Below are 25,043 nucleotides of genomic sequence, written 5' to 3' on the forward strand. Positions count from 1 at the left end.
AAAAAAAAAAAAAAAACATTATTATTATTCTTTAGAATGCATTAACTGCCTACTGACATCTATATTTATCACAAACTTGATTTGCACCTCTCATATACCAAGTGAGTTTGCTAGCACTAATCTTATGGCTAACAATTCTTAAGGGGAAATTACTTCATACATTTTCAAATGTCAAACTATCTGTTGGAATAGAAAAAGTTGGAAGATCAACAGAAAATAGCAAGGGATGTTGTTTGTGTGTTTAAATTGTCTAACCTGGCTAGAAATTAGAACTGCACTTAAATGCTCAACTTTCAAAAGGGAAGCATACTTTTGAAAAAGAAATTAGAAATAATTAGAAATATTCCTTATTACTGTTAAATAATATATATATATTACATATACAACAAGCTTGTGTCACATTGCTCATGTAAAATGTTTGCACTGCTTAGGTTACAAAAGTTAATTGCTAGAGATTAGCTGCCGGCAAATTAGAATTTCTCATATTTTTTTGGGGTACAAACCCAGCTTATTTTTAGCACAAACTACAAAAGGCTTGCATATAGATGGATTTCCCAATATCCTCATGGGTCAAAGACCACACATTTCTACTAAGAATCTTGAGAACTGACCAGACCTGAACTTTCTCTCTCTGTTCTACATACGTACATCCAGGACCACATCCTTTATTCATTCGGCTGGCAATAAGGAACAATGGAAGGCCGTGAGCACACCTTTGTCCCAGATTATTTTGTAAATGTGGTAAAATCATCTCAACAGGAAAAGAAAAACAATGCACTGACCCCCTGACATCAGTGAAGAGTTTCCTCTCGCTCTCATCCAAACCTGACAGCAGCACATAAACAACTTACCTACACATAAAATGTGATATGGTCAATATAAGAATGTGCAGGACTACAAATCTTTCCTTTCTGTTCTTCTGCACATCCGAGACCTTAAAATGGCTGAGTGAGGCATTTAGATGGCAAATCCTCTCACAGATCCTCTGGACAAGGCAGGGGTCTATGGTGAAAACCTGAAACCCAAACAGCCAGTGACGTACTGGCCGTTGCAACACAGAGAACATGGGAACCATCTCAATAACACTGTGGTGAAATAAAAGGTTATTTAAAAGGCCAAAGTGGTTTGATAACACTCAAAACAGTTGGTTCTGAGGTCCAGAACATATTGCACATACTCACAGGTCATTCAAACGTATGTATATTCTCTCCTGTCTAAGATGTGCTGTCACCACACTTTGAATAAAATGTTATCCTTAACTAGAAATGTCATCAGTGAATAACTGCAACACTACACTACAGTGTTACTGTTACCACCGCTGATGTATTGCATAACAAAACATAGTTCAAACGTACTTAAAACCTGCTGGCAATCTTATGAGACATTTTAAAACCTATGTTTACATATGAGTAAGGAAATAACAGTGCTCATACGATGTGCTACATTATACCAGCATTAATGTAGGCTACAGTAAGCGCTCGGGCTTTAATCTTCCGTTTGACACTTCTGAAACTATCTAGCTGGGAGCGCGGATGTCATTTTATAAGCGACAACTCACCCCTCCAAAAAGCGTTTGTGTTTATTAAATTAGCATATACCTATTGGACCTTCTTTGTTTTTTGACGAGCGTCTTCTGTTTACTGCTTTTTCAAGAACACCGCTCCCAGCCTTCTTCGCAGACGCCATCTTCCTCAAACACGAATTATTACCTCGCCCCTCTGTTCTGTCTGGACATACCTTAACGGAGACCACGCCTACATTCAAATCAATAGCCAACAACGCGTCAGAGAACAATCAAAGCACCTATCACATAGTTCTCATTTCATAGTACTGCCCATCATGCTGCCCATATTAAGCCAAATGACCCTCCTACAACGTCAAAATACAATAGCCTACAATAAAATAAATATGCCAGTTTCTCTAGTGTCATTTAATGGCCAATTTGAGTATCCAGTGCATTTATTTATTTATAATAATAATCTACCTCAGGACACACTAAAAATATGACTCACATCAAAATATCCACACAAAGCTAAATGTTTTATACAGTTTATTCAAATCATTAGCAGAAATGTTCGATTTACTACTGCTAAACACAAACTAGCTTATCTTCAAACTATTACTATGCAGGTTGCTCTCTCAGTTAGTCTACTCTCACTTTGTATTGTCATTTAATTGTCAATTTGAGTATCCAGTGGAGTCTGTCTGTCTATTTATTCCCCAGGACACACTTAAAATGTGACATTCATCAAAATATCCACACAAAGCTACATGTTTAATACAATTCATCCAAATCATTAGCGGATGTATTTGATTTACCACTGCAAAACACAAACAAGCTTATCTTCTAAACTATTAGAGAGATTCAAGATACTGACAGCAGGCTCGAAATGCTAAAATCACCACTTAAACAATTTATCTCAAATAATACACAGGGTTCACTTTTCCATTGTTTGTCTATCTTGTTAACATGGACCCGTTCCCTGTTTCTCCAGCTCCAGCTATGGCTTCTCAAGCTGAATGTCTTCTCCACAGGTGGCCACATCCTGATAGGGGCCTTGCTGATTGGAGCGTTGAATTTGATGGTAAGCTGAGTTGCAGTCATCCAGGTTTAGACCCTGTTGAAGGATTTGTGAAGGTCACTTTTGTGAATACGCAGCATGTTGATAAGAAAAAGAAAATGTAGTGGGAATAGACATACCTCATAGATATTCTCTTCCTCCTGTCCTTTCTTCCTCTCCAGTTCATTCAGCCTCTTTGACTGGAGGAATAAAGTTGAACATCATCATCATCATGGAATCACTTTATTTATTTGTTTGTTTAATGTTGTGTGTGGTGCAGTTTTCTTTTTTATATGCTGTATGGAATACATCCAATATGTTGAATCAACATTAAATCAGCATTACACAATCAGTGTGTCTGACCTTACAGAGGAGCATGGTGCCAGGGATCAATACACACATCAGCAGCAACACTCCTTCTGCTGTAATAATGCTGTTCTTCACACTCTCGCTGAGGTTTAAGGTTTTCTGCAAAGGTTCTAATTAAAGAGAATGTCTTAACTCCTGAAGACTTTTCAGAAAAGACAAGTATAGATCAAACTGACCATGGACCATTGTCTTAAGAAAAATCAGAGAAAAATGAAACAAACAGACAAAAATAGATGACAAAAGAGCTGACACTTTCACTTCCTCTGACAATAAAACGTGCATGTGTGTATACAAGGAGAGTTAAGTAACACAAACTTAGCATGAATGAGTGGAATTTGGTTTTATGTCACTGAATGGATTATTTGTGTTTGCCTAACTCAGCCAATTGAAAGATTTATGGGGATTATTGCACAATGCAGCCTCTTAAGAGAGCTTGAGTGCTTGCATTGTTATGTTTGTGACTTTCATATTTATGTAGTGAAGAATAAATAGTTAGACAGTGGGCCTACGTCAGATTATGTATAACATTAAAATGCATAATTATAAGTTATATAAACAGTATTTATTATAGACTGCTTTTCAAAAGCTTGAGGTCAGTAAGATTTTTTTTATTACAAAAGAAATTCTGTCAAATAAATGCGGTTCTTTTGAACTTAAATAAAAAATAAAAAATTGAACAGTAGTGTATATAGTTGTCTGAAAATGTTTCTGTGATACTGACAAGAAATAAAATGAAGTATACTTAAACATAGCTGTGGTCTGACTTACTGTATACTTGAAGGAAGGTACCATGAGTAAAGATGTGAAGAGTGTCATGATTCAGTTTACACTGGTACAAGCCAGTGTCATTGAGACGGACACTCTTGAAAAACAGCAAATGGCATTTGACTCCATCTTTTTCTTCTATTACGTCTTTGGACTGATTTACTATACTGGGCATTGTGGTACCATTGGTGTTTTGAATATTTATGATCCAGGTGACATGGGGTTTCTTGTTCCAGTGGTAGCAGCAACGGATGGTGGCTTCATGGGAGAGAGCCACACGCTCAAGCGGCTTATCCGCCTCCAGTTTCAGCTCTTTTAAATCAGCGTTGGCAACAGCTTATGCAAAGGACAATAAACCAAAAAGCCACATAATAATATGCTATAATTTTGGATGGCAGAACAGCAGAACAAAGTATTCGTGTGCAAAACAATCCATGACCATAGTCTGGGGTTTCTTTAAGATTTGCTTATATGTGATTAAAACCTCTTATAGCAAAGCAGCTTAATATATGGCTTTAATTTCCCCCCAACAGGCAATAACTTCAGTCCACATGATATCAGCATGTTTAAATCTATTAGCTAAACCATACACTTCCCACCCACAAAATGCTATATACACAAGTCTTGTCATGTGAAAAGCTACTCAATACAGTGTAAAATTAAATTAGACCCTTAAAATTGAAAGTCACACTGAAAAAGACAAAGGTGTAAAAACTGGTGAAAAATCTAGACACTGGTAGCAATAAGATGCAAATTGAAACAGCTGCTCTGAGAGGAAATCAGCTTCACTGAAGCAGAACACAGACGTGCAGATGGAAACTTTGTGTACTTCGTTCTTTTGTAGGCGATAAAAAGTTTATTACTGAATTTGAAATGGTATGCTTTCCAAAAACTACATTTAAATTTCTCTCTCTCTATTTTTTTGTGCTCAGAGAGCTCAGATTATTTTAAAACCAGTTAATAATAATGAAAGTTTAACAAATATTAACATTTTACATTAAAACCAACATCACATACACACATTAAATATATGCTATTCCTTACCTGCCCAGAAGCACAAGAAAATGACCAGTTTGAACGGCATTTTCTCTAATAAACCCGATAAACTCTCCTGATAAAAAAGTTCTTGCTGCTCATCAGTAAATGTGCCTTTCAAGTGTTTGTCTTCCTGTATCATCTAAACCCACCCATTCTTCAGTTTGTGGTGAACACACGCAAATACAGGGGCTGGACAAAATAATGTGAACTCCTGGAAAATATGCAATATTTCATTATTAATATGTTTAACCAGCATTCGCCTTTAAAACAGCTTCTAACGTCTTAGAAAAGATTCATACAACTTTTGAATAGTCTCTAGTAATCTGCCAGTTGCTTTAGAGATGTTGGAGAAGGGAATCTGCTTCTCACCCCTCTCCAAAACTGCCTACAGTGGTTTGATAATATTCATGTCAGGTGATTTGTTTGGCCAGGGCAGAAGTGAATCTTGGTGCATTCCAGCTGTCCAGGATCATATAGACATAATAACTGGATAAAGATAATTGGATTTTTGTTTTTCACTGTAACATATACAAATGATATGAACCCCATTAAAACATTATTTGTCCAATCTCTGTACATTCTTCTCTATTTTGGATTATGGGGTAAACCATTAATATCAACTGAATGCTGCTGAAAATAAGGACAATAAAAGCTCAAATCATTTTTGATCGTTTATAAAAAAAAAAATAAAAAAAAAAAGTACCTACATTTTTATGTATCTTACATATAAAATCAAAGCCCAAATACACAGAATAGTCCTTGCAAGTGATTTTTGGATTTTTGTTTTTCACTGTAACATATACACAGAAAATGTTACTCCTGTACACAGAATTACATAAAAGACAGTCATGCATTGCAGAGGCTTTAAAAGATCTAACAAAGAGCACTCAGTACTAAGCACTCAGCCATTTTTAAGAACAAATGAGTGGAACTGCTATAATTTGGCGGGTCTGGAGCAAAATATCAGATTTATATTTAACACTGAACATCGCTAATGAGGAGAGGGCAAGGACACCCGTGCCTGTCAGCTGGACTTAAAGAGCCCTTCAGAAATAAAAACAAACCCAATCTGCACAAGGCACCCTATAAATAGATTTAAACATACAGATATATCACTATGTATGTGTATATGTGACAGATACACATGAAAATTAAGGAATGAGAGAGAATGACACCACACCCAAAACCCCGTCTTATCAATTATCAAGGGTTCAAGTCTTAACTTGAAACTTTCTAATCGAATTTAAATTGTGGTCAGTTCCACATCAAAAATAAGACTCTTGCCATAAAAGTGAAATTCAGTGAAGCCTTTTTTTATAGTTAAGGGTGCACTTTGACTCTCTCAGTCCTTTTATAATAGGCAATGCATAGTACGGTAATTACATAATTTTCAAAGAAAACCAAAACAACAGAATCAAAGGAAATTAATAAACCACCCATTCAAGCAATCGCGAATAAAAAAAATTGTGCAAAGGGACTGTAGGAAAGTGAAGTAGGTAGAACAGATCTTGCACCATGATAGTTTCATTACCAAACTTTAAACATTTTCGTTTGCTACTTCTAAAAGGAAAAAAATATGAAGGGATCAACACTGCTGACCAGAATGCAAGACCTCTGAAAAATTGTTCTGATAAACCATTTTGTAAAGGTAATCAGCTGGGAAAAGAGCGGGAAAAGGCCTTACTGAAATCACAAATATCAACACAATTACAATGAATATAAATCACAATATGTAACAAATAAGGTAAAATAAGTTGCATAATTTGGAAGTCGGTCAAGGGTAAAAAGACCTGTTGCAGTAGCATCATGAATACATGAAAATAATTACAGTACTGGTGAGAAAACCTACAGTTTGTGTTCCTGTCTCCAAACTCTGAGATATAACATCATCATCAACCCCTGCATGTGCCTGATTCTCTGTGGTTTGGTTTCCAAATAAGACAGGGAGAGCAGAAGAGAAAAAGCTGGTCCCTTAAGCTGGAAATCATGGACTGACAATGAGAATCAGGATACTTCTCTATTACCGATACAGCAATTCAGTTCTGTCTTAAATAGGATAAGCCAACACATTTACAAGCCAATGCATCCACTTCACCATTTTGTGGGTTGACCCAGCAGCTAAGGCGAACACTCAAGAGTTTGGAAAGGGGTGGGCGACGAGATCGGACCCCCTTACAGCTCAGTAAGTCATTCCAATTTACAGCTGACCTCCCCATGCAAGGCAAAAGTGTTTACATATCTAAACTTTGTTCCACTATAATTTCTTTGGTCCTGCTTTTAAAGAAAACGACTCCCTAAAATAAAATAAACTGAGAGACATCATTACAAGCAATTACAGAAAAAAAACTATATTTTTGCAAACTGTAGAGTAATTGTACTGGAGAACATAAAGACAGAAAAAACTGAATTATCAGAAATGACTAATACATTTACAGCCACAGACACAGAATTTGCATAGTGCACACAAATAGGCAATGTGTGATGATTATCCTAAGATCTGAGTTGACCTACCAGAATACAATCTGCAACACCTGCATTAGAGAACGCTATACATTGTGCATGCTTCCCATTATGACAGCACCGATGTGTGGATGTACCTGCAAGCTGGTCATTCAAAATGCTACATAATATGTGCATATTTCCTCACAACCACAATGTCAAACCCTGACGAAGTCTCTCGCCATCAATGCCTGCCTTGTTTTCACTTCAGAGGGGTTAGGCATAACAAAGCAAGCCCACCTTCCTCAAACCTTCTCTCTATTTCCTTTGCTCATCCATCTGCTGATCTATCCTACTTAGCACTTCTTTTCTCATTCACAGAGCAACAACAGAACTTCTGGTAAGACGACAAAACAAAAGAAAAACAGGGTTAAAAAAAAAAGCTCCATACTCTTAACTCTCCATTTTACAACAATTTGGCCAATGCATGCAACAACGGTTCTACATATATCCTTTTGAATATCTATTATTTTGGAAAATACATATAATATAGTACGGTAATAATTATTAGGATGAGTGAACATCTTGAAATGTGTATAATAAAAAGGCAAAAAATAAAAGGGCACATTATCTGTTTAAATTACCTTATTGAAAACCTACTAAACTACAGTTTGAGAAGCAGGCTTCATATGCATCAGACTGCATTCACAAAGAGGCAACTATACTTTTCTATGAATATAGATAGTCTTTTGGTACTAAATTACTTTTGACATGCTTATCTTTGCGTGTGTATCTGTGTGCGCATGTTTCTGTATGTTACATTGCTTCCACATGTACACGTAGCATTTCATTCGGATATCTCTCTAGGTGTTGCACATTTCTTTGGCATCTTTTGGCAAGACTGTCTCCCATACCTCTCAACAGAAACACATACACACTCATTCAAGGGCAAGGATCACTATCATTTCACAACACCCACTTCATTTCATTTCTCAGTGGCATGGAAAGTGCTGGGGTCCTGCTGACTATCTTCTGAAAGGACAGTCGAGAAGAGAGAAGAGATAGAGCAGGAACATTCAGGCAGAATTAATCAATCAGCGAATCCCTTGAAGTCTTGAATCCAGCACATACACATACAGTAATCTGAGGACAAAGAAGACAGATGATAGAAACGGAATTGCTATACTTAAAAAAAAAAAAAAAAAAAAAAAAAAAAAAAAAAAAAAAAAAAAAAGAGGGATTTTAAAAAAATGGTGCTATATAAAAATGAAGATGATACACATAAAAAAATATGGTTTTGTGTTTAGTATGTGGTAGTACCTTGTAACAGCAGGTTGTGAAGTTTCTCAGTTGTAATGGCCCCCCTGAAGTGAATATTTAGCAAGAGCTTCTTGCAACTTATAATGGTCCTCCTCAACAGCCTGGGAACAAACACAACATTAGAGATATGTATTAGGTAGGGCACCTCTCTCAGCTTATTCACCTCGCTCAGATGAAGTTAAATTTTTCGCTAACACTATTTTGATGGTCCCTTTTGAACATTCTGTTGACAATAAGTAATGTTGCACCTACATGTCTACTAACTCTCATCAGAGTATTAGTAGACTGTTTGCTTAATATCTGCTAACTCTTTATTGTCATGGTCTCCCAACAGACATTCTACTGACTATAAGTAACTTTGCAAGTACATGTCAACTTATTCTAACCCTAACCCTACCAGTCTATTAATACTCTACTAATACTCTAATGAGAGTTAGTAGACATGTAGGTGCAACGTTACTTATAGTCAACAGAATGTGTTAAAGGGACCATCAAAATAAAGTGAAACAAATTTTTCTCCTCTTCAAGAACTGAAGAACTGACCCTATTCTCTTTCACAAATGTATTTGTGTTCTCCTTGCCTGCAATCTCTTCAGTTGCTCCCCAAGAGTCTGCAGTCTCCTCTGCACCTCCTCCATGCGTTCCTCAGAAAGCACTAGAGGAGCACTTATCCCTCTTTCCTCTTCTCCTTTATTCCCTCCATCTCCCCCACTCTCTTCTTCAGTTCTTCCTTCTGTGCTGGATTCCTCCACTGAGAAGGAAAAAAAGGCATTGCGGATTTCAATATTAATCAATAATTTATGACCGTTTTTCACATTTCTGAATGGTTTGGTGAGGAGGGAGCACAGCTGTACTTTATGATTAAATGTGAGGTTGAACCTCTTCAGCTTAAAACCTGAAGCAATATTGTGTGCATTACCTGACGACTGACCTCCATCTGCCTCCTGGCTTTCAGGTGCATTTTCCCCAAGAGTCTGAGAGTCATCTGACAGGCTAATACTGCCGACCAATAGCCTCTTCAAATACATGACTGCGAGAGGTATACAAGCAAAATAAGATTAAGTACAGCATGAAATTATAAGTCTTCACTGTCAGACCTGCATAAAATGACACATATTATGACCTTCATCCAAAGCACCAATAGCAGACTTCTCTGGAGGGGCGTGGCTATGGCTGAGCAGGTCAAAGCCATTGGTTGCTAGGTAGTCTATGAGTGAAGAATCAGTTTCTCTACTCTTCTCATCAGTAAGACTGTCTTTAAATCGCCCTATGGTGAAATAAAGTAACACACAGTCATATTAAAATACCATGGTAAAATTACTTGGATAGATTTAAAGGGATAGTTCACCCAAAAATGAAAATTACCCCATGATTTACTCACCCTCAAGCCATCCTAGGTGTATATGACATTCTTCTTTCAGACGAATACAATTGGAGTTATATTAAATAATGTCCAGGATAATCCATGCTTTATAATGGGAGTGGATGGTAGCCCAAAATTTGAAGTCCAATAAATTGCACCCATCCATTATAAAAGAAGTCCATATGGCTCCGGGGGGTTAATAAAGGCCTTCTGAAGCGACGCGATGCGTTTGTGTAAGAAAAATATCCATATTTACAACTTTATAAATCTTAATATCTAGCTTCTGCTAACTATCGTACGCACGTTCACGAGAGAGTGGCGTCCAGCGGATGACGTAGGACGTAGGCAAACGCGGTGACGAACACGGAAGTGATGAACGTGGAGGCGCAGAGGAGAGAGCAAAACAAAACACCAGTCACGAATTAGTAGTATAAAACGAGGATTTGTAAAGAAAAATGTCAGATGATTCCAATATAAGCCAAGAGGACACTGGTTATTCTTTGCTGTAAACAAAACTTGTTTCTCGCGAGACTAGCATATTTTCACCGGAGCTTATGCTACGTCTACGTCCTACGTCATCCGCTGGACGCCACTCTCTCGTGAACGTGCGTAAGACAGTTAGCGGAAGCTAGAGATTAAGATTTATAAAGTTGTAAATATGGATATTTTTCTTACACAAACGCATCGCGTCGCTTCAGAAGGCCTTTATTAACCCCCCGGAGTCGTGTGGACTTCTTTTATAATGGATGGGTGCAATTTTTTGGACTTCAAATTTTGGGCTACCATCCACTCCCATTATAAAGCATGGATTAGCCTGGACATTATTTAATATAACTCTGATTGTATTCTTCTGAAAGAAGAATATCATATACACCTAGGATGGCTTGAGGGTGAGTAAAGCATGGGGTAATTTTCATTTTTGGGTGAACTATCCCTTTAATATCTATTTCCAAGAGCCAAAAGTCTCACCACTGCGACTTTTCAACAGGTCTCCTCCATTTTCAGTGGGGCTAAGAGGGGGATGCAAACTGGAGAAAAGAAATGGAAATAATTTTAAAGATTGAAGTCAGCTTTGAGCTTGCTAGCTCGACAGCACCTTCAAAAGAACGCCCAATTACTCTTATGGGGATATCTGCCAAAAACACACTCACGGGCTGTATACAGGTCCAATGAAGCTGCTAGGTATGCTGTTGCCTCTTTCTCTGTTTAGCTTATTCCCGTCCCTCTTCTTCAACTCGTCGACCGTAGTCTTAATCACCTCTGTCCAACTGGAACAAAACAGACTGCGAGTGTCATATCAAATGACATGTTTTGGATTTCAATTTTTGAAGTGGGATCTCATATCATCTGCCTGCCAGTCATTCGTGTAAGTGTTAAATATAAATGGCTTTATATGGTTCACACTTACTTTTTCCTCTCCCCGATGGACTGAGCCACTAGTTCATAGATCTGTGCTCCGCTGTCCCAAGTGAAGATAACATAGAGGGCCTTCGGGTCTGATGGAAAAAACAGAAGTAACTGTATATCAAATTCACGATATTCAGAATAAAACATGCTAATTCTCACTCACTCACCAGTGGCCACATCTCTGAGGAAAACAGATTCTAGTTTGATGATTGGACTCAGCATCTGTTTGCCTTCCTGAATGGCTATGTTGCTTTTGCTCTGACACTTCAAAACCATCTTATCATCCTGCTTCTGAAGCAAGACCAGCATGTCTGACAGCAAAACACAGTGCACATCTGCAAACACACACAAAAATAGGTTGAGTAAGAGGCTGCATTCTTGATTATGGAAGCAATAAAAAGGCAAAAAAAAAGTGTCAATTTGCAAGAAAATTTTCATTTGGGGGAGTGTGTCGACGGGGCTTACCGATCGCTTTCTCCTTGGTCACCCTCCATGTCAGAGGTCCTTCAAACAGCATTATTCTGGTGGTCAGATCAATGTTCTGATGAACAGAGAGAAGAGCGGATCATATCAGCGCCAGAGTGTCTGCATTAGTAACATTAGTACCTCACACATGAGACTAGTGCTGGGCGGTATGACCAAAAATTTATATCACGGTATTTTTCAAAATTATACCGGTTTCACGGTACATGAAGGTATTTTTTTTTCATGCATGACCGGGTATTAACCATATTGTATAACCATATACTGATTGAGAGAGGAAATACTGCAGTATATTGACTTAGAATGCCCTATTTTACTGTCATGATGAGTGAATAGTCAAAAAATACCACACTAAATAGTGACTAAACACGACCCCTTTTAATACATGTTAACCAGGAGTCACTCTCATTTATAATCGCGGCATCGTCTGATAAATTTAAGCGACATACACCGGTATTGCGGTATTTTAAAAATTCATATCATAACAAAAATAAACACCGGTATTCGGTATGAACCTGTATACCGCCCAGCACTACATAAGACTTCAAGATATTTCTCACCTTGTACTCACTGTAGAGGTCATTGCTCGGTTTCAGTCCTGAGGTGTCCAGCCGGCGCTGATAGTCTTTCAAAATCTGAGTTGAAGATGGGCAGAAGATGTTGAAGTTGAAGATGGTTGTTGGGAAAATGCATATTAGAAATTATGAATGAAGTTTAAGCAATCCATATAGGGTGGGTGGTATGACCAAATATGACCAAAATCTTATATCACAGTATGAAAAAGTTTGTACAGTATCAAACTAAATACATACATCACAACATGCTGGAATGTAGTAATGCCTGTATGCTGCCAGACCACACATCCTTACAGTAAACCCTGTTTATATGAAGGAACTTCTAATGAATTCTCACCAGCAGGTTCTCCATGAGTTTAACTTCTTCATTGACATGGTTGAGGATCTTGCGGCAGGATTCTGCTGCTTGGTTAATGTTCTCTTTTTCTGCTTCATCATCTGTGAGAAATGGACATTGGTTATACACCAGTTTTTTGACTAATACATTGCAGTTCTTAATGTTTACTTATTCCTGTGATGGCAAGGCAGATACATTTTTTTAGGATTCCTTGCTAAATAGAGAGTTCAAAATAACAGCAAATCTTTTGTAACAATATTAAGGTCTTTAAAGGTCTTCAATTCTGATCAATTTAATCATGCTACATTATTATCACTATCATTGCGAAATAAAAGTATTTACCCACTATTTTTACTATTTTTGACTTACTGACCCCAAATTTTTGAACTCAAGTGTATTTTATTTAATTAAGAAAATCGATGTGTTAAACTGATATTTTTTTTTATTTGTAGTATTTTTATTTAATCTGTTATTTACTTCGGTTTTACGTCAATTTGCAATTGTTTAGCAATTGTTTTGCACTGTTTGCACAAATGGTTTTATAGAAATAAAGTATTATTAAGATTTGAAAACCTGTGTTCTTGGCAATGTTTTCCAGCAGAAGAGGGTACTTGGTTAGTCTTTGCATCTCTATGGGAATGATATCCTTCAGCTGTAGCCTCCGACACTGTGGCTTACTCTCTGCCTCCTACAACACAAACACAGAGCATTTACTTAAAGACATTTTGAAATGCCAAGCCTCCATAACCTATCATAATACATTTATGTGACTGCCGAACAGTTGCAATAACATGGAAAAGAGTGTTTTAAGAGTAAAGGTACCAGTATAAAAGCATTAAAACGGGGATCCTTCTTCTGTCTGCTCTTTATCTGCTCCAGAGCCCAGGACTGGTAGCTACAGAAGCGTGCTGTGAGCTTCTGAAACCACTCTCCCTCTGATCCACTGAACTACAGAAATAAAGACATGTCTATTTGTGTAACAGCTGATATAAGTTCATGTTGTCAAGATGAATGCTGAATGACACAGTGTTGAGAAAGAACATGAAAAACTAGCCTTTAGCACACTCTTTAAGCTACCTACCCTGTTGAGAAGTGGCATGCTTATGATTTTGACAATGTACTCATCCTCCTGCCGCTGTTTTTTCAGGTTCTCATAGAAAGCATCTAAAAAAAATAATGGATTTAAGCTATATCAAGGCTGTTCATGACTATTTAACTTAGCTATTTTTGTATACATAATTTGAAGGGCCATCAAAATCTATTAAAACCATGCAGATTTCAGTGTAGTAATATATTTGAAGTGGATACATACAATGCATCTCTATGATCTCATCGAGGCTGGGGAAGATGGTGGCCAGCTCAGTCACGGTAATAATCTCTTCCCTCTCCAGCGGACGAGAAAACACAGTCTGCAATACACTCAGCATACGGACATGAGCATGCTCTGTCGTAAACAGCTCTGAGAGACACACAGAGAAAAATGTGTTCATCATTGCACCCTGCTACATAGCAGATTCAACAAAATAAGGCACTTGAACCTGTGGATATTTTTTCAACATTCTTGATTGTATTACCATTGATGACTTCTTGTCTTTTGATTTCCTTCTTGCTCAGTTTTCTCAAGTCCTCAGGAGAAGCAAGGGCCCTCCAATTGGGCGGGTCCTGCTCGAGCTCCAGGAGACGGGGCTCCATCTCTTCCTGCTGAGGGAAGGGGCCAAAAACAGGACCAGTGACGAGGCCATCAGGCAACAACCCACCTTCCACACTAAGAGACAAATGAAGGGAAAAAATTGAAAAGGGATACATACGTGTTAAGCAGTGTAAAAATAGTTAAAGGTAGTGATGATTAAATTTTCTGAATTCTATCAGTTACTGAGAAGCTCTTTGTGCTGCTGTCTCCTGTGGACGGTGTGTGTATGAGAGTTTCTAAGTGTGTGTGATGGTTAGTCTTTGCCTTACGAGACTGAATGCTGTGGGGAGGGTGAGAGGGGGTGGGAGGTGGAAGTTGACTGCAGGTCCACGTCGCTACGGGAGCGAGACTGCTTGGCCCGGGTAGAGCCACTACGGCGAGAGTGACGGCGCTCCACGCAAAGGCTCTCGCTGCGGCGCACATTCCTGAACACCCAAGAGAAGTGGGTGGGGGGGTTGAGGTAAGGGAAAAGGTACAGAAAAAAGAAGAACCAGAAACGGAAAGAGAATGGAAGAAAAGTGGATGGAAAGAGAATGGAAAGGGAAGGAAAAAGGAAACAAAAGAACAGGAAAATAAAGAGGAAGAGATAGGAAAAAGAGTAAGCAAAGACCAGGGAATGAAAAGGGGAGGATGGAAGATGGGAAAAGGGGAAAGAAAAAGGAAGAGGAAGCAATGGAAAGAAAGGAATGGGGGAAAGTAAATGAATTAGGAAAGAATAAAAGAATTACAAAAGAATAAGGAAATTAGGAAATAAGACCTAAACACCCAAGAGAGGGGGGGGGGTTGAGGAAAGGGAAAAGATAGAGGAAAAAGAAGAATAAGAAAAGGAATGAGAATGGATGTAGGAGGAAAGGAATAGAAAGGGAAGGAAAAAAGAAACAAAAGAACAGGAAAAGGAAGAAGAAGAGATAGAAAAGGAGAGGAAGGAAAGACCAGGGAATGAAAAGGGGAGAAGAGAAGATGAGAAAGGGGGAAAGAAAAAGGAATAAGAAGCAACGGAAAGAAAAGGAAGGAAAGGGGGAGAGGAAATTAATGGGGAAATAGGAAGAATAAGGTAGGTAAATAGTAGGAAGAGGACAGAAAGAAAGGAAAAAGCAAACAAAAAAAGGAAAAAGGAAGTGGAAGGAAAGGAAAGGAAAGAGGGAATAAAATAAAAGAAATGAAAAAAAGGAAAGAACATGAATAAAAAGGAAAGGAAAGGGGAAAAAGAAAAGGAAGGAAAGGAAAAAGGAAACAAAAAAGAAAGAAGAAAGAGGAAGGAAGGAAAGAAGTAGAAAAAGTAAACAGAAGAAAAGGCAATTATAGGAAGAGGAATAAGAAAAGGAAGCAAATGAAAAATTAAATGGGGAAATAAAGAATGAAAAAAGAAGGGAAGGGAAGGGAAAGGAAAGGAAAGGAAAGGAAAGGAAAGGAAAGGAAAGGGGTAATGAAGTAGGAAGGGACATTGGATGATAGTGAGGTTAAAGACCACAGACCAAAGGTAACGTGAACAGATGAAAGAAACAGAAAATTGAACAGTGATGAAGAAGAAACAGTAAGTGAAATGTGAAGACAAATCATGTCTAAACCAATAGATATCCTGTTATTAGCACTAGTTCACCAAGGAAGATTCATTCAGCCCCATCAGTTCAAAGACCCTTCTGGGATCCACATTAACAAACATCTCCAGCTCTTTCTAATGTGTCATTTACAGCATATCAGTGCATTTGAACACCTCAATTATACTAGTATAAAACACCATCAGCTAATAAGTGGGCTCCATTCGTGCAAAGCGTCCCAAAAAGCAGATACTTCTGCCCTCAATCCCTAAAGCCCAAAAACCTGAGAAGAACCATACTTAGCCATGCAGTGAGTATGAGTGTCTGTGTGAGTCTAAATATGAATCTAAAGCTTAAAACCATGCCATTCATTGTACAATGTTTTCTGAATAATAAAATGTAATATAATGTGTTTTTAATAAGAGAACATGTGTGCATCAGTAGCAGTTGAGGCTGGCAGAAAATCCCAGAGACAACCACGCAGACCCACCTTGTCTTCTTTCTGTAAAAACATAGGGCGAACGAACAGTTACAGAATAACCGAGAACAAATCGTCTATTAACAAACACCCAACCAAAACTTCCAACTATTACCTCAACGCTTCCCTGAACACAATCTCAAGGCCAGCAACAAAGCGAGACAGAGCGTACAACAATGGACAACAGCAACGAACAATTCTCCCACATGAAGGACAGTTCCGCGAGCAAATGCACAGCTAATCCAGTTACAGACGTTTTATGTCATATACTGTAAACAGTAAGGTAAAGAAGCTACATTAAGTTTCTAAGTCAAGTTTATGTTTGAAATCCAGAATGTTGCTGTTTCAAATCCCACAAGTAAATATCACCATTGTACCAAACTGCAGAACATCAGGTTGCTCCATCAAAATATATGTGCACTGTAAGTCACTTTGGATGACAGCATCTACTAAATATATTCCTACTAATTGAAGAAGCAAAAACACAACCTTTCAAATAGTTGGGCAGTCATAATATTTGCTCAAATTCAGACAGAATCTGCCTATTTTGATGACGTCATGCCTTGGCGCAACATTGCAGAACATAGCGCTGACTGGATGCGAAGAAAGACTGTGGCACGGGTAAACTGTAAACTGAAAGCTAACAAAAATGACTGACATTGCAAAACATCAGGTGGGACAAGGAACAAACAGACATAGAGGTAAAAAAACAAAAGGAGGTAGCAAAATGCAGAGAAAAAAATTAAAGTGGGAAGAAAGGGAGTTAGGATAGGAGGGGAAAGGGAGGGAGGCATGTATGCGCAGTAAGGGACTGTCTTGGTCTTTGTTGTCCTTAAGGAGGGTAGCGTATATTGCGGGCAGCAGCAGGAGCAGCAGCACAGGAGGGACACAGCACACTGCTTCCAGGCAAAGCAGGCAGGGAGTTTTTACACCCTTCCTTAGTTATGTCATAGAAAATAAGACTAACTACTTCTGTTGTAATTTAAAAAGTATGCTAGCTGTCTGTTTAATGTTTTCTTTTTTTGTGTTGTTTTTTTTTATCTGCTTCTCATTCCTGTTCCTGCTTTCTTACTTGCCACTGTCCTGACTGTCATCTGGAAGGATATCAATGCCCCCACCAGTGCTGACAGGAGATGCATCTCCCCCCACTGAAACTGGTCTGGGGTCTGAAAGATTGTTGTTAACACCTACAGGAGGAAAGAGACAACATTTCTGCATATTAAACACTAGGGTGACATTCAATAATATCAAAGCCCACTTATAGCATTATATATTTGTATGTGTTGTTTCACACTGCATCTAGGTATCACAATATATTGGTACCAGTTATCAGTTGATATTATTGATCATATAATAAAGATATAATAAAGATTATTGCCATCAGCTAATATTAGAAATGTAATTGAACCAGAGTCATAATTGTTAACTGAAACTAAAACTATTAAAATAATTTTCATTAGTTTAAATAAAGTAAAAAAACAAAAAAAACAAATATTACATGAAAACCTGGGCAATGAAAAGTAGAAATGTTGCCTTGGCAGCTAACTGAAATAAGTTTTACGGTGAAGCACTGAAATTGCTAACTAAATTAAAACTAAAACTGAAAAAAAAAGAGAATATAAATATTACTAAAATAACACTGAATTGCACACAGTAATTTTTACATTTAGGTTACCTGCTATCTAACGCTCACAAAATGTTAAATCATTAAAAACATTAACTATGTAATAATACAGATAAATTGTAATCTTTAGCAAATCTCAAAATGAATTTTGTTCATACTGTACCTTATAATTATTTTTTTTTGCATGTAAATTTTAGTTAGTGTTTTATTTTATTTATTTTTTTTGACAAAATAGTACAGAATTTGGATGTCAGCCGTTTATTGGTTACTGGCCATTGGCCATACCATGAAAATAATTATTGGTTTGCCTGTATCGGCCACAATTTTAATATTGGTGTACCCGATTAAGTATGGTGGCAGTGCAGCTTTGTATAAATTACTTTCATTCCCTTTTATATTTCCAGAAGACTCACATATACCATGTTAGTCAATTTCCCACATGTCCAATGTGCTTAAATCTAAAACACATAAGCGGCATTTTCCGACCCTCACCCGTGTCACTCTGAGAGTCGGGACTAGGAGTCACACTGACGCTGATGGTCTTCTCTTCACTGCTCTCCGAGCCATGTGTGCTACCTGACCCTGCCACACCAGGTTTCCGCACTGGAGTGGTGCCACTATCACTTATGGACACTCGATGAGGTGGGACGCTTGGTTTGGTTTGCTTTACTAGACAGAGAAAAAGTAAGAGAGAAAAGAGAGAGATGAGAGGAAGGATCAAAAGCAACATAAAAACTGACAGATGATTGTGTGATCATTGTGTGGTTTCTAACAAGAAGATGTGACAGATGGACAACTAGATGAGAGAGGAAATCAGGAGTTTGATCCAACAGTGTTAGTCATTCATTGAAAGGGTGTTTCAAAGGTCCAACAAGCCCATGAATCTTAAGTAAATCAATCACAAACAAACACCACACACAAAAACAGCGCAAAGTATAATCTGAAATCTGTTTGTGAATACATCACCTGTGGTATATTGAAACATTAAGATCATGAAAAGATTTGTAAGCAAGCATTAAAAAAAATACTTTTTGAAAACATTAACCACAACCAAAGCCACCTCAACCAGAAAATCAAATCAGATTGGCTAAATAGATGGATAAGGAAACGAAAACAACAGACAAACCCATGTGTTTGAAGCGGAACATGCAAACATGCATTAGATTTGATTAGCAAGGGAATGTACCATCCAAGAGGTGAGGATCTACACAAAGAACAGACCATAATACCTTCAAAGTCCAATCTAGTTTGCTTACCATCATCTGCAAGAGGAAAACATAGCAACACAAACAAGTTCCTTTAAATTCTACATCAATCTTTGATCTTGCAGGCATTTCAATAAATATATGATGAATGTTTCTCATACTATAAGCTACAGAAGCGCCTTCTGGTTTCTGTGTACATTGGTCTCAATGATCTTAACAGGTGTCTGAGATGTTATGGGTAATTAGTGTAAATGGTTGAATGCAAATCGATGTGCACAGTGAAATAATGCAGGTTTGGTCAATGAGCGTATGATGTAAGTAGGGTGTGTATTCTGAGGGAGAGCGATGAAGAGATTGTACTGAGTACGTACGGGTGAATGCAGACGGTTTGACTATTTTGTTTGGTTTGTTGGTTCCCCATGGCTGTTCAACAGAAAAAGAAACAATACTATTAGACAAGATAACACAAATTCAGATCATTAAGTGAAAATCAGAGGAATTAAGTTGTATACTGAACTATGGAGCATATCATCTAACCTTCAGCACAGAAGGGACAGAGGGCCGCCATCCTGACTTAGTCTTCTTGTTGTCAAGTGCTCTGGTCTTGACGCCAAGGTGCTTCATATAAATGGCAACTGCTCCAAATATGCAGTTACTAAAGGAATAAAAGAACAGAAATGGTTACACCGAATATTGAAATTTGGGGGGTGGGGGAAAGCTGCTTTATAGCTTAATCCGTTACTTCAACAGTGTAATTCTGGGGGGAAAAAGATCATGTTATTTAGGGTTTTTGTCACCCTTTGTGTGACACTTGATGGGTTTAAGGGTGGTTCACAAAATGTTGGTATTCTAAATAAACTCAGACCATCAGCACTTACAATTCACCTAATTTGCATTACATTGCATATACAATTAAATTACTGCTTAAAAGTTTGGGGTCAGTAAGATTTTTGAAAGATGTCTTTCATCTTCAAAAATAAAGCAAAAATTATTCAAATTTAAAATAACTGTTTTCTATTTTAACATATTTTTCATATATTTAATATCATATATTTAAAGTGTAATTTATCCGTGTGATGAAGTCTTCAGTGTCACACGATCCTTCAGAAATCATTCTTAATATGCTGATTTAGCGCTCAAGAAACTTTCTGAGAATAATTTCTCATTATTATCAATGTTGAAAACAGTTGTGCTGGCTTAATATTTTTGTATATTTTATTTTTTTCACAATTCTCTGATGAATAGATTTTTTTTTACATTACAAAGTGTCTTTACTATCACATTTGATCAAATTAATGCATCTTTACTGAAAAAAGTATTTATTTCTTAAAAAAAAAAAAAATGTACTGACCCCAAACTTTTGAATGGTATTGTATATTTTTAGCCCTCCGAGTTCACTATACAAAAAAATAATGAATGTCACACAGTTGCAGTGAGACACGGTGTGTGTACAGAGGTATTTTCCTCCTGCATGTACTGAAAAAGTGCAACTGAAGTCATGTGATCTGCGACTAGTCAGTGCAATCCCCTAGCGTACTATCAAATTGTCCATGTACCTCATAGGGAATCTTAATATTGGCATCAAGCCATTTCCTTCACTTTAAAAGAGTAGCAGAATCTCCAGTAAAGGAGGAGAAAGAGAAGAGGGAGAGGGAGGATGACTGGAAAGGGGAGGGACAGAAGTCTGGAGGAGGAGACTGTGCACATGTGCATGTCCATTGTCTCATGCACACATGGATTAAGTGATGCAGCTGTGCATGACAAAATGAACAAATGCAACAGCTGCAAGCATCCACTAACAGCCTTTCTCACAAACACATTGTGCACCATCTAACTTCAGCCTGGAGTTCTTTTCATAATACATGCTTATATTGCATTTCTTAGCAAGACCAACCAAACAATATAAACTGGAATGACTGATAACTTCATGAAAACAACATTTTCATTTGAAAAGATGTTTACAACTACAGAAAAGTAAATAAATACAACTACATTAAAGTGACTGTTTAATGACTTTAATGACATATATAGAAACCAAACAACAAGTTATAAAGACACAAAACAACACACCAATCTATAATGTAACAATGATCACATAGAAAAAGACATGCAACTGACTTTTGCATTCTGCTGCAGCATCTGCACTTAAAAAAAAAGACAAAAAGATAAAGAAAAAAGACAACCCACCTTTTGTCCTTGTCGGCAACAATTGAGGGGCTGCAAAAAGCAAAACAGAAATAATTAGAGGGATTATCAAAGGAAAAATGCAGAATAATGCTGGTCTTAAGGACTCACCGCTTAAAGTTAAGTAACATTTTTTCTCCCTCGTTCTCTACCGGTTTTTAACTCTGTTTTAGGACGGTGAAATCTGAAGTGTTCAAGCTTTTCCTGACTCAAAATGACAGTAACTGTTGTATTGTTTGTAGAATTCAAACTAATGAACATATTCTGTCACTTGCAAATGAAATAAAAAATTAAAACATTAAAATAAAAGATCTACAAAAAAATGGTAGTGCATCAAAAATTGCACTCCAGGCAAATTTTGAAAAACAAAATGCAATGAAACAGTCTCTTGCAAACCTAGATGTCTGATCTACTGTACACTATCTTTCGCAAACTGGAAAAAACTATGACGACACTCTGCTAAGGCACTGAGATTGTCCTACGGCGATGTCCAGAAGCAAGCGAAGCTCTCCGGCAGTGGAACTTGCTATTTAACTGTGTTTTTTGCCTGATGCAACCGGCATGCAAGAACATGGAAATCAGACACTTTCCTATGATAATAAAAAAAAATGAGTGTGATAAGGAATCCCCAGCGTCTGGCCAGTCAAAAACCTTGATCCTCCTCTCAGATTAAGAGTGCAGCCAATGAGGGCATCTGTAAGTGAGGTCATTACTGTTGTACTGAGGGAGGAGAATGAATGAGGGGGAAAAAAACTGAGCGAGAGGAAGCGGATAGTGTTTGGGAAAACAGAGGACGATTGTGTGAGTGCATATGAAGACTGAATACCCATATTGAGACCACTTAGACATCAAAAGAATCCGTGTGAAGTCTCTGAGGATGCATTATGACTCTAATAATGTCACTGAATATGTGAGACACAATGTCTTACATGCATTTTTTCGCAATGCAGCCTCTATATCTCTTAATGTCACTTTACCCTGGTGGTATATTAACTGTCCTGTCTCATTGCAAACCGGCTTTTGTCTCTTGCTCTCTTTTCCTCTCTCTGCCGGCCTCAAACCTGACCCCTGCCTCATCCCCCTTTCCATCATTCTCTCTGGCAGAGAGCCAGAGATCAGAGACTTCCTGCCAGAGTGGCACTTCTGACTCCATCCTCTCTCTACCACTTCCTCTCTCTTTGCCACCATTTCTTTCTTCAAGATTAATAGGACAGACTTCAAGTTGTAACATTGTGTGTTTTTAATAGAAAGAAAGGGTGTGCCTAGGAAGAGCATCCAAACCACCTTGGACTGCAGGATTCACAACTGCCGAGTGCTAAAACAAATGGAGTCTGAATCAAATGTTAAGATATAAAGACTGCAAAATAAATGCAATATAAATCTAAAACAACATGGCATTCTGGCTGGCTGCATACTGAACTTCCGATTCATGAACAAAGGTCTCTTATAAGCCAGTTCTTTTAATCAATCACTTAAAAAGAATCACAAGTGATCACAGTTTGATGAATCCTTACTTGAGCATTACTGAATCAACATCTGACTCACTATTCTCAGTCATTTCCAACATATTAATGGCTGCTGAAAATCTAGCTTTGCCATAACAGGAATAAATAACATTTTAAAATATATTAAAACAGAAAACACTTTTTTCAAATTGTAATAACATTTCACAATATTACTGTATTTGAGATTTTTTTAAAAAGCAGAAAAAATGTTGAGCATAAGGGGCATATTTCAAAAATGGGGCATCTTCCAGAGCCCCAACTTCTGAATGGTACTGAATACAAAATGTTTTATTGTTTTCATATATGTAGATAGGAACTACACTACACATGGTCCACAGGATAAACCTTTTAACAAAGGGATATGTGTGTTTTTTTTACTGTACAGTGTGCAGTGAGCACCAGTTTATCCATGCTGGCTTTTATTGTGCAAAAATAATGAACTGAAATCAGATTGGCAGTGTGTTCAGCGGAGGCAAAAGGCTCAACAGTCTCCCCCTGTCTCACGTCCTGCATGGGGTCCTCACTTTCCGTGGGGTGTAATATTAATGCTTACAGCCCCACGTTTACCCTCTAATGTGAATCTAATGCACTCATTGACCCTTCATGATGAACTAACAATTAAAGAACCCAAGTTGCTTTGCTTAAAGGAACAGTTTTCCTTTCCTTGGTAATTTGATTTTTTTTTTTACACTCACATCCATGGAATGCACAAAATATTTGTAAGGATTGGAAACTGAAATATACTGGTATTAAAATTCTGTCTTATATCATTAGACATGTTCATGTAATGCTGATAAATGGCAGATATTTGCATTCGTTTGATCGAAAATACAGTAAAAGAGTAATATTGTTTTGTGATGAAAAAGAACAGCATTTATTTGAAACAGAAATCTCTTGTATCATTACAAATGTCCTTATTGTCACTTTTGACATTTAAATAAGTCTTAATTCCTTTTTTAAAAATTCTGATCGTAAACTTTAACTGTTGTGTAAATTAAATAAATAAATAAATAAATAAATACACACACTAAAAACTAAAATCAATCATTTTAAAAGTGAATTTAATTACTTTATAACAGTATGAAAAATATGTAACAATAAGGGATGGCTAAATATCCAATACTGACCAATACATTCCTTAAAATATCTCTATTATTGGCAGATAATCATTATGGTACCAATATACTGTGGGAATACAACTAGGAATACAGCACATAAGTCATATAGACTACACTCGTTATTGTTTTGTTTTGTTTGTACTTTTTGTTCTGGAAAAGAGCAGCCTTGTCATTGTACTAAATATCTCCTAAATATCTGTGTTTTAAGAAAAACTGAAAAATTATATTGGTTTTAAACCATGTCCATTTTAGGTAAACAACCATTTAACTTTTGCCTTACGTTTTCAAAAGGTGACTGAACTGCATCAGTTTAAGCAAAGAAGCCCTATCTACAACAAAAGAACAATTTTAGAGCCAAGAATGAAACTTCAATGGATACATCAGCTGATCCTTTTAGTTAATTGAACTGCATATAAAGCACAACAGAGAGTGGAGTGAATTCTGATACTGATATTATAGAATTCACTGCAAGGGGTCAAACAGTCCAGCAGCAAGAAGATCCTGTGCAGTATGACACATTCAATAGGCATCACTTAGCAGCCGGTGAGTGAATATCAACAGAGACTCAGGGGTTCTGATCCGCTGTGAATGCAGATTTGACAATAGCTGTATTCTGTCTAGGTGAATCGAGAGGGAGAAGTGTTTGTGATCCTCTTCCCCACTGCATAGATGGTGTTTGACTCAGCAAGGCACCACAAAAATCCCACAGCAGACAGTTAGAAAGATTATAGGTTAGGAACTGCGGAGGGCAGCAATAGGCACAGGTCTGGCTCTGTGTTTCTGACAAGACCAGAGCACCTGCTGGTTCTCTTACAACCATGATATGAGAGTCAAAGAGAAAACAGACACCCTGTAAACTCACCGTAACAAATGGGATAATTCCACCAAAGCTAGGGATGCATTAATAGCAATTCTAAATTTATAAACTATAAATTAATTTGAAAATAAGATAATATTAATAATAATAACAATTTTATTTTATTTGTCAAATGAATGTGTGTGTGTGCGTGTATATATATATATATATATATATATATATATATA

General features: G+C 37.3%; 3 protein-coding genes and 1 long non-coding RNA gene across 14 annotated transcripts in view; 1 reads left to right on the forward strand and 3 right to left on the reverse strand.

Annotated features, from left to right (window-relative positions):
- The window catches only part of LOC107657706 (hormone-sensitive lipase-like), a 27,070-nt gene extending 25,348 nt beyond the window's left edge, over positions 1 to 1,722 (reverse strand). For 2 of the 3 annotated variants that reach the window (XM_016445916.1, XM_016445914.1), the window contains exon 1: positions 1,599 to 1,722. In XM_016445916.1, coding sequence (XP_016301402.1) covers positions 1,599 to 1,686 — 88 coding nt within the window. In that variant the 5' untranslated portion in view covers positions 1,687 to 1,722. The remainder of the gene's footprint in view (positions 1 to 1,598) is intronic. The other variant, XM_016445915.1, reaches the window with a different exon arrangement.
- Positions 1,723 to 2,035: 313 nt separating this feature from the next.
- LOC107657625 (B-cell antigen receptor complex-associated protein alpha chain-like) lies at positions 2,036 to 4,846 on the reverse strand. Its single transcript, XM_016445782.1, has 5 exons — positions 4,740 to 4,846; positions 3,699 to 4,031; positions 2,925 to 3,040; positions 2,702 to 2,761; positions 2,036 to 2,618 (listed from the first exon to the last, which is right to left on the reverse strand). Exons 1-5 carry the CDS (start codon positions 4,777 to 4,779, stop codon positions 2,502 to 2,504), a joined length of 666 nt encoding a protein of 221 aa, XP_016301268.1. The 5' UTR covers positions 4,780 to 4,846; the 3' UTR covers positions 2,036 to 2,501.
- Positions 4,847 to 6,704: 1,858 nt separating this feature from the next.
- On the forward strand, positions 6,705 to 23,835 carry LOC107657709 (uncharacterized). The gene is made up of 3 exons (XR_001630711.1): positions 6,705 to 6,777; positions 13,476 to 13,481; positions 23,824 to 23,835. It is a non-coding gene; the product is annotated as an uncharacterized LOC107657709 (long non-coding RNA).
- Positions 6,772 to 25,043, reverse strand: part of arhgef1 (Rho guanine nucleotide exchange factor (GEF) 1) — a 42,885-nt gene continuing 24,613 nt past the window's right edge. For 3 of the 9 annotated variants that reach the window (XM_016445924.1, XM_016445919.1, XM_016445926.1), the window contains 25 exons: positions 21,380 to 21,409; positions 19,730 to 19,847; positions 19,564 to 19,615; positions 19,217 to 19,249; positions 18,480 to 18,656; positions 17,436 to 17,550; positions 16,376 to 16,387; positions 14,617 to 14,772; positions 14,232 to 14,422; positions 13,970 to 14,116; positions 13,739 to 13,821; positions 13,480 to 13,605; positions 13,231 to 13,345; positions 12,658 to 12,758; positions 12,306 to 12,380; positions 11,728 to 11,803; positions 11,430 to 11,597; positions 11,264 to 11,351; positions 11,007 to 11,123; positions 10,825 to 10,883; positions 9,616 to 9,759; positions 9,412 to 9,522; positions 9,074 to 9,243; positions 8,493 to 8,593; positions 6,772 to 8,315 (listed from right to left, as the gene is read on the reverse strand). In XM_016445924.1, coding sequence (XP_016301410.1) covers positions 8,519 to 8,593; positions 9,074 to 9,243; positions 9,412 to 9,522; positions 9,616 to 9,759; positions 10,825 to 10,883; positions 11,007 to 11,123; positions 11,264 to 11,351; positions 11,430 to 11,597; positions 11,728 to 11,803; positions 12,306 to 12,380; positions 12,658 to 12,758; positions 13,231 to 13,345; positions 13,480 to 13,605; positions 13,739 to 13,821; positions 13,970 to 14,116; positions 14,232 to 14,422; positions 14,617 to 14,772; positions 16,376 to 16,387; positions 17,436 to 17,550; positions 18,480 to 18,656; positions 19,217 to 19,249; positions 19,564 to 19,615; positions 19,730 to 19,847; positions 21,380 to 21,409 — 2,539 coding nt within the window. In that variant the 3' untranslated portion in view covers positions 6,772 to 8,315; positions 8,493 to 8,518. Of the gene's footprint in view, positions 8,316 to 8,492; positions 8,594 to 9,073; positions 9,244 to 9,411; positions 9,523 to 9,615; positions 9,760 to 10,824; positions 10,884 to 11,006; positions 11,124 to 11,263; positions 11,352 to 11,429; positions 11,598 to 11,727; positions 11,804 to 12,305; positions 12,381 to 12,657; positions 12,759 to 13,230; positions 13,346 to 13,479; positions 13,606 to 13,738; positions 13,822 to 13,969; positions 14,117 to 14,231; positions 14,423 to 14,616; positions 14,773 to 16,375; positions 16,388 to 17,435; positions 17,551 to 18,479; positions 18,657 to 19,216; positions 19,250 to 19,563; positions 19,616 to 19,729; positions 19,848 to 21,379; positions 21,410 to 21,487; positions 21,704 to 25,043 lie in introns of those variants that run through there. The other 6 variants (XM_016445927.1, XM_016445922.1, XM_016445921.1 and 3 more) reach the window with 6 other exon arrangements.

The sequence above is a fragment of the Sinocyclocheilus anshuiensis genome, unplaced genomic scaffold (genome assembly GCF_001515605.1).
Source record: "Sinocyclocheilus anshuiensis isolate Anshui unplaced genomic scaffold, SAMN03320099.WGS_v1.1 scaffold43, whole genome shotgun sequence".
Classification (NCBI taxonomy): domain Eukaryota; kingdom Metazoa; phylum Chordata; class Actinopteri; order Cypriniformes; family Cyprinidae; genus Sinocyclocheilus; species Sinocyclocheilus anshuiensis.

Bases quoted from the DNA above. Each gene is read 5' to 3' on its own strand.
- LOC107657625 (XM_016445782.1), bottom strand. From the start codon at position 4,779: ATGCCGTTCAAACTGGTCATTTTCTTGTGCTTCTGGGCAG. The intron at 3,041-3,698 runs GTAAGTCAGACC...CTCTTTAATTAG, and splicing joins TACCTTCCTTCAAGTATACA to AACCTTTGCAGAAAACCTTA. The intron at 2,762-2,924 runs GTCAGACACACT...TTATTCCTCCAG, and splicing joins GCACCATGCTCCTCTGTAAG to TCAAAGAGGCTGAATGAACT.